Source organism: Etheostoma cragini, chromosome 18 (genome assembly GCF_013103735.1).
Source record: "Etheostoma cragini isolate CJK2018 chromosome 18, CSU_Ecrag_1.0, whole genome shotgun sequence".
Lineage (NCBI taxonomy): Eukaryota > Metazoa > Chordata > Actinopteri > Perciformes > Percidae > Etheostoma > Etheostoma cragini.
In genome coordinates, this window is record NC_048424.1 from 9,426,529 (window position 1) to 9,435,802 (window position 9,274).

The 9,274-nt window shown below is 41.4% G+C and overlaps 1 protein-coding gene across 3 annotated transcripts in view; it reads left to right on the plus strand.

The window, feature by feature from the left end:
* Positions 1–7,036, plus strand: part of utrn (utrophin) — a 140,861-nt gene extending 133,825 nt beyond the window's left edge. For all 3 annotated transcript variants that reach the window (XM_034900315.1, XM_034900314.1, XM_034900316.1), the window contains 4 exons: positions 1,319–1,520; positions 2,279–2,364; positions 3,770–3,927; positions 6,840–7,036. In XM_034900315.1, coding sequence (XP_034756206.1) covers positions 1,319–1,520; positions 2,279–2,364; positions 3,770–3,927; positions 6,840–7,010 — 617 coding nt within the window. In that variant the 3' untranslated portion in view covers positions 7,011–7,036. The remainder of the gene's footprint in view (positions 1–1,318; positions 1,521–2,278; positions 2,365–3,769; positions 3,928–6,839) is intronic.
* Positions 7,037–9,274: the final 2,238 nt, after the last annotated feature.

Consider the following 9,274-nt stretch of genomic DNA (forward strand, 5'->3'; position numbering starts at 1 on the left):
CTGCTAATGATACACCTGTAGCAGAGAACAAATTGTGTATTTGTACACTGTCCACATGTTTTGGGGTTAAGTGGTTCACCTTTTCAGTGGGCCGTGAATAAAACCCTAATTAAGAGTCCCATCAGGATCTGAGCTTGACCTTAATAAGTCTGTAAATTCATGTAAACACATAGCATCACAAGTGCATCTTTGATGATAATTCTACCTAGTCTTGAGTCAGCAGTACTTTCAGACAATCTTGTTAAAGAAACCGTACAACATTTTGGGAAATACACTTATTTTTTATCTTGGCAACACAAAAAAAATACTTAATTACGTGATCTATAAGCAGATTTGTTACTTTTAGACGGAAATGTTTCTCCCAGTTTCCAGTCTTTGGGCTAAGCTGAGCCAACTGATTGCTACGTCCAGTCTCAATTTAAAAACAGACTGATATAAGAGTGGTATTGTTCTTCTCATCCAACTCTCAGCAAGACTGTGACTAAGGCAATAGACACATTTACCAAAAGGCTGATCTATTCAATTATTAATTCAACCAAGAAATGTCATCTTGATACAAGACAGAGTATACAATAACAATGCACTATGATATAACACTTGGACTGTGTCCAAAATCAAATATTTACATATACATATATGTAGCCTGCACTTTATACTGTGAGGTACTGCGAGAGTGGCGTGCATCAGCAGCACCCCTTAAAAAACACTCTTCCTTTCCAGATAAATTAGTGATAGCTACAGTATAGAAGTATTATTGAGATATTAATTTAAATACATTCCTTTTTTTGTCATTGAAGATGTAGCCAACAAATTAAATTAGAAGAAACTAGTCTGACATTTCTTTCTCGTTCGTCGTTTGCTGGTCAGATTTCTCTCTCTTATTAATATTTCACCACAATGATTTGTCTGTTCTCTGTCTGCACTTCCTGCAGACTTTTGCACTTCGTTGTTTTGAACTATTTTGGACAAAATATTAGTCAAGTCTGCAGTTTTTAAGTGTCTCCATGAATAGCCTGTGCCATTTTCAGCTCCTTATCCTGTTCAGATTTGGCAATTTTAGAAAAATCTGAGCCAATGCTGAAAGCCCATCGAACAAGTTAGAAAGGTTACTAATAGTTCTAGGTCCCCCTTTTTTTCTTTGTTGGTTCCCTCTGTTCTGTTGTAACTTTCATTCATTCTCACCTCTTCACATTCCCTTTGCTCCCCATCCTCCTAATTTCTGTCTTCTTATCGTTTTCGTTATTTTTGTTTTCCATCTTACTCCTTTCATCCTGCCCACTCTTACCCTCCATCTCTCTCTCCCCCTCTTACTTTACAGTGGACCTGTTGGACCTCAGTGTGGCCCAGAACACCTTTGAACAGCACAAGCTCACCAACAACAATCAGCTGCTGACTGTCCCCGACGTCATCAACTGTCTGACGTCCATCTACGACGGCCTGGAGCAGGAGCACAAGGACCTGGTCAACGTGCCACTCTGTGTTGACATGTGTCTCAACTGGCTGCTCAATGTCTACGACACGTACGTTTGCCATCTGTCGTCTGTTCCTGATTTAAGGCAGAGGATTATGAATGAGCTTCCTTAGTTTCCTGAATTTGTCACAGATTTTGAAAAACCTGCGAATGGTGCATGTTGCCACCTGCATCCTCGCCTTTTGGAAATTTAACTGATGACTGCAATCAGGGTTGGTGTAGTATTTGTTTACACAATACAGGGTGTAAAATGTGTTAAATAAGATTGGATGAAAGTGGCAGAACGAATGCATCTCATCACTGTGCTCATGCATTTTCAAATCCAAGTCTGCATTGGTGTTGTCTGTGCATAATGATTGTGTTACATAATTACATAATTACACACTCATATGCTTGTACTCCATAGATTCTAGCATTGTCAACATGCTATATTCACCACTAGCATACCAATGGCTGTTATTTACTGCGTTTTTTGAGACCAGACATGCAAATAACCTGTGTGTTCACATGCTGTAAGCAAACATGCTTACTGGTCTAAACATCATCTGTGGGTACGCAGAAAATGCAATAATAATCTCACCAGCTCTCCCCTACAATGATAGAAGTACAAGAGCACACATACCCACTTAAATACTCTTCTCTTTCCAAGTACAGTGATTTTCTGTCACTGCTGTTGCACATAATTTAGATCTGAAATAAACACATAAACATGTTGTTTATACACAAACGTACACCCACAATATATATATGACCGTGTGTGTGCGTGTGGGTGTTTGTGTGTGTGTGTTTGTGTGTGGTTCTCTGCAGTGGTCGCAGTGGGAAGATCCGCGTACTGTCCATGAAGATCGGTTTGCTCTCTCTCTCCAAGGGACACCTGGAGGAGAAATACAAATGTAAGTGCCAACGAGAGGGTAAGATATCTGCTGATGTACACATGCACTTAAACGCACCGCTGTCCCCCCCCCTCTACAGGCAAGACTGCAGCGAGTCCATCCCAAACTGCTCCAGCATTGCTGTGATCCCAGCAGTATTAATCAACCTCACAGAAAGGGAGAGATAGAGAGGAGCTGGAGAAAGGGTTGGCTAATAGCACGAGAGATCTCCTACGCGTTTACTTTATTTTCTATTCTGATTTATTTTTGAGGATTTGCGAGTGTGACTATAAGCTTGCTGTCATTTTGGCTTCCTGCTCTTTGTTTCTACTGCTTTATCTCTTGGTCTATCTTCCTCTGCTGTCACTTTTCACACCACTGTTCATCCATCCAAGAGCACCACTTTGTCTTCTGTCTGTATCTTGCGTACTCTTGCTTCCCTTCTATTCCTCATCCTTGTTCTCCTCTTCCTCTCTTTCTTTTGCCGTAGAATCCATGAGCCTATTTGTTCCACTGGCAGTTTCTATTAGCCTGAGAAGGGAATCAAATATGCTTGATTGCGCCTTTACTCTTTTAGAATCTCATTGGCTGTCAGTCCCATGCATACACACACACACACACCTATCTAACAAGGCGTGTTGTCATTCAACACTCTTTTTGTGTATGTTGCACATATCAAATGGAATCTTGTTGAAGAAAGTAGTGGAGTTGGAGATGTGGGTGTTGTTCAGTCAGAAGACACACAAGGTGTGCGTAGGAAGGACACACACACACACACACACACACACACACACACACAGAGACCGACACACAGAGACACACACACAGAGAGACACACACACTGACACACACACTTAACAGTTGCCGGCATCAGTGCCAGTCCTCACACAGAGATCAAAGTCATCCCTTCACGCCCTTCGTCTCTCCCTCTCCTCTTTCTCCGGATTACCCTATGTGCTCTCTTTGCTCAGTTTGTGCGCAAGCTCTGTGAGCTCTGGAGATGTTCCATAACTTAAAATATAATGTGTTAGCTGGCCGAGCCTGTGTGTCATTGGGCAGGAATCCATATCCAGCACAGCTCTGTCAATCTTTGGGAGAAAGTGGCAAAGAGTTGGAGACAGGAACAGTGAGATTAGTGGAGAAAAGCTTGGCATGTAAGAAGTAAGACAAAAAGATTAAAAATGCATAATTTCCCTGATTTCTTTTGTGTCCTGCCTACCACCGCCAACCTACGTATACACACACTAACACCTTCCCTCCCACTATGTTCTATACCGTCACATTTTCTCCCTCTACATCTATTTATACCTATATTTTTTATTTTAAATATCACCCACATGCTTTGACTCTTTCTCTTACTCCCTCTTTCCCTCTTTATCTTGTTCTTTCTCATCCACCTCCACCCTATCCCCCTCCCCCCGCTCAGACCTCTTCAGCCAGGTAGCTTCAGCAGGTGACACGTGTGACCAGAGGCAGCTTGGTCTGCTGCTACATGAAGCCATCCAGGTCCCGAGGCAGCTAGGAGAGGTGGCCGCCTTTGGAGGCTCCAACATCGAACCCAGTGTTCGCAGCTGCTTCCAGCACGTATGTTCACAAACACAATGTAGATGTGCACTGAACGCATACATGTCAGTTAGATGATTTCATGCATTGACTCCTCGTTGTCACACTGTCTGAGCCAGTTTGTGACATGAATAAACAAAGTTCAAAAAGTGGAACATTTTAAAAATTCAAAAAGATGGGATTTATTGTTTGGCTGGAACTCTTGTCTGCACTGGCTTCTATATTACCCCATGGCCTTGTCTAGCTTTATGTTAATGTAAAGGTTTTAGAGTTACAGTAACCAAAGGTTCTTGTAGGTCAAAGGGGTCAGTATGTTTCGAGTTACATTATTGATAATCGTTTTTGGCAGGTAATCAGGATTGTAAAAGATTAAGTTTCTTCCCAAAGCAGAAGTCATTAAGCCCCTCATTCTCCTCACCTGCCTCTCTCAATCCTGTAAAAGTGCTTCAATATTTAGGCTCTGCTGACCAACCACGAAGCCTTAAATGGCCTCCACTCTTCTGCTGGCTGTCCTCTAGTGTTTTATCGCAGCCAGCTAACCAATTTCCCCGGTTTTATCTCTGGACGTTACTGGCATTTAAAGATGTCTTCATCCCCCAGGATCACTGTTTCATTTTTCACACTTTCTCCCCTGGCTCATGCTTCGGCAGTCATAAATGGGATCCAAACATTAAAATTAGGAAGCTATAAATTTCACTGATCTCCTGTGCTGTGCCTCTCAAAATAGCAGAGTGATGCAGTTTTAAGCCTTATCGCGCTCTCCTTTTTTCTTCTCAAAGTTATGATAAAAGCCAAACACCTTGCCTACAATTCACTCTGTTGATGACATATTAATACACACATGCAAACCTAGAGGTCAGCATGCACAAGTACATGCACTAATTGCTCACCGACTTGATCATGAATTGATGCGCCAGCTGTAGTCCAGGTGCTCATTAATCATGCAATCATCAAATCAACTTGGCAGGTAGAAACCCCTCACACACACACACACTCTCTCTCTCATATACACCCACAAACACGAGCAAAGTGCTGTGCCACTTGTGAGTCAGTCTGCCCTGCCAGTGACACTGCAGTCACCCAGTCCATTTAGTTTAATGGGCCTGTGATGAATGAGTTGCATTGCCATAAATATGGCCTCTTTAACTGTTCCTTTGTCACTCTCCTTCATTTATCCATCCATCCCCCTATCTAGCCAAACTCTCGGCCATCTCTCCTCTGCAGTAATGAATCTGTAAGTGCTATAATTCTGCCGTTTGATGGCACGTAGGAGGGATGGGCAAGCGTAGATGCGTATGGGGAAAGGAGAGACCGAGAGGTCTCTCTGATTGTTCAGGGGAAGGTCAGATGTAAGGGATGTAAAGATGATTTGAGATCCCATCCTGGTGGAAGTGTCATTGGCAGTGTTCTCATTTGTCAACTAGTAACTTACAGAAGCCTCCTTACAGTATGCCCTTCAACCCATCTAAAAGAGTCACACTTAACATTTCAAGTTTTCAAAATAGACATATAATTTACTGAACATTAAAAATAATCAATGATTAATCAACTGAAATGCATAAACCCATGTGATCTTTCAGTTTCAGAATCAATACCAAAACAATACTCTCTTTGATACATTACTTTTAGAGTATAAACATGTTTTTCTACAATTGAAATAAAAGTTTTCCAAAGTTTGACGTTGTCTTAACACAGGCAGCTGAATAAGAACTTTGAAATACACTCAACAGTTGGCAAATTTCTGATGAGAAACTTTTCATGAGTGGAAATATGAGTAAATATTTGGTACTTAACCTTTTTTGAACATCAGTGCTATGGACACATTTACATTTATCACGTACCAAGGCTTACTGGTGAAATTAATTATTTTTTTGAAACAACTGCAAATATTGATTATTAAAGCCGATTCGGATTCCAATTTTAAGGTTTAAATGCACCCCTATTTAGTTTGTGCTGGAGCATAAATGTATTTCAGGGGAATATGCTAATCAAATTGAGACGCGTACAGTCTTGCACACCATAAGCCTTGGGAAGGGATCAGGGAACACCCACACATGCACAAATATTCTATTTCTTTTGATTATTCTCTCCTATTTCAAATGTATTCAGCCCTTTGCTGCATTCACTGCCCTTTTTCTGTGAAGGGATGATGGAAAGGTTGTCTTGGATTTGTTTGGTGGTAACAACAGCTACATCAAAGCTTCTCACCCTGTGTTGTCTTTTGCAATGGGCTCATTATGATCTGCACTCGAGCAAATATTCTCCGCAAAGATAATTTCTAAATGTTTTGTTTGTGTCTTGTGAAGTTCATTCTTACTGACAATGTTGGAAGGTGGACACTTGATTTTTTGCTAGTTGTTTTTGGAGATACCAAGTTTCACAACCAGAGATTGTAAAACAATAGATTTTGCAAATACATGTTACATAAACAATTACACCTCCAAAAGTTTAGAGCAGCAGATAAGAGAAGGAGTTTGGGGGTGTTTTTCATAGCTACTTGCATAGAGCAATATGTCTCTTGGCTAACAGCAAAACCATGGGCGTGTAGAAGAAGGGCAGTGAGGCTGTTGGCATCAATCAATGTTTATTGTTAGGTTTTTCAACCAATAAACACGAATACGGAGCTCGTAAAAGTTATTTAGTCTAGGTCCACAGTTCAAGGCCGTAACTCGCCTGAGGGAATCGCCACTTTAATATGTATGGTCATCTTAAATTTATCTGCATCTTTATTAGGCTTTCAGTAACAAGCAAAGAGTTACAGCCTGATGTTCATTAATGGGAATTATGTTGTACATCTTTCTCTATAATGCTACAAAGTGCCTTTACAGTTTGTCAGTTTTGTTGAACTTTTATAGAAACTGTAAAGTTCACATGGTAGCTGAACCTTTGATTTGAATCCTTCTAACTCTTGGCCCTGCCTCTTTTGATCCCAGGTGACCAATAAGGTGGAGTTGGAGCCCAGGCAGTTTGTTGATTGGATGCGCCTGGAGCCCCAGTCTATGGTTTGGCTTCCGGTCCTGCACAGAGTGGCTGCTGCAGAGACAGCAAAACATCAGGCCAAGTGTAACATCTGCAAGGAATGTCCTATTGTTGGCTTCAGGTGAACACACACACACACACACACACACACACACACACACACACACACACACACACACACACACACACACACACACACATACACACAGATACACACACACACAAAATAAAGAGACAAGCCTGCAATATGTAACAGGCCTCACACACAAACACCAAATGTGTCAGTGTTCTGTGTTGTTCTCTCCTGGTTGAGCATAAAGGGCAGATCTGCTCTGGAGGGCAGGCATTTACCTAAATGTCAACAGCTGATACACCACTGACTAAATACCATCCGGTGGTTTGCAAGGAAACATACACACACATACTCACAAAGACAGCAACACACTCATACACAAACTGCCAGATTCACAAAGTTCACAACGAGCGGGTTGACTGGCAAACAATCCATAACAGACCACCTTGTGATACTGGGGAGGACTGACAATCATACTTGCTCGCACACACACACACACACACACACACACACACCCACACCCAATATACAGTAACAACAGGTAAGAAAACACGTATGGTGTAGTCAAGTTATTATAAGATGTAGTTTTTTACTGACCAGTTGTGCAGGGAAATGTTTTTTTCAGTGGCTGGAGATATGTGTAACACTCCCCCACGTTAAGTAGGGTTGCTGGAATGTCCATTTCAGATCCCTTGCTTTGCCAGCAGAAAGAGAAATACCGTCAGACATTTGATGAAGCACACGTCTCCCGAGTTCTGTCATTGATCGATGAGAGGGAGCGATGGAGGGAGGGAAAGGCAGAGAGCAAGAGAGAATGAGAAAGAAAGGAAAATGCATAGCAGGCATTTTGTAGTGTTGTTTCATTTCCCCCCCCCCTTGCAAGTTGCTGTCGTTTTTGAACTAGCATGGTACACGGGATTATCCAAGAACCTAAAACTAATTTTAAAGGATAATGTGTCAGCAGTTGTGTTTACATTTGATAAATGTTAACTCAAACGTTGCAATTGATGGGATAGCTAACAAGTCATCTAGCCACATTCAGTATGCACCATTTCCTGTGCATTAAAGCAAACTTGTTGAACATGTGTTGCATTTGCATACTTTTAATGTTTTGCCAGCAAATTAAACCTTTTTTTGTTGAAATATGTTTATTGCAGATTAACATTGGGTACAGACTACACTTGTTTACACAAGCAAAAAATGTTTCCCATTTCTTATTCAAAGAATAACATTAATAACATTAAGCAGCAAACAAGAACATACAATTGTAACTATTTGACGGATTCTGAATACTTTATGTGAGGCACCGTAGCAAATATCAAGACTTAGTTAAGACACCAAAAAGCAAACCAGGAAGAAAAAGAGAGAAGGAACCTATGAAAGGAGTACTATTACATTATCAATATATGTGACCCCCTCATCACACTGCTTCCACCTCAGACCTCTTTAGTGTTTCAAAACCGGTCCTTAAGCCCCCATCAAACACACTTCCTCCGTGCATTCATAAATCTGAGCTTCTCCCAGCTCTCTTAACCACGTCTCAAATGAAGGCGCAGCATCGGACTTCCATAATTGCAATATACGTTTTTTTTAGTGAGCACAGAACTCCTCCACTCCTTTTTCCTCCAGAGAGCTGGCCAGCAATATATCAAACATAATGGCTTCTGCTGCAAAATGCCAGTGAGACATAAGTGTGATATTTTGTAGGACTAATCAGATAAGAAGACCAGACAATACAGGTTCCATCATTAACCAAAAATGGATAAAGTCATTAATTAAGGGCCATCTCAGCAACTCCGGCTATGAATGTGAATTAATGCCACCAGTAATATGCTGCATGTCAGTATGTAATGGTGCATTTGACTTGCCAGTGTCGTGTGCAATGTTGCATCTGTTTGATATATGACAGTCTCTCGTAGCTCATCAGTCAGCTAACCTTGGGAGAACTGGAGAGGAGAGAAAGATAAAAGACTAAAGCTAAAATGTCTGAACGGCTCCTGTCTCAATTGAGCTGTTACATGGCCTTCTGGCTACAGCTGCTACTGAGGACAATATCCTGACAGTTGTTGTGTTTTGGTGGAAATCCTACTGTCTGTCACACATCAGCATACTGTATTAAGAAGGTTTTATGTGGGTGTGGGTAGATGGGTGGGTAGTGCGATTGTAAGAGTGACAGGGGAAATCAACACCTCTCCAAGAGTCTTCAGTATAGCCTGGAGATGAATCATGTGTAGGGCTACAAATGTACACACACACACACACACACACACACACACACACACACACACACACACACACACACACACACACACACAC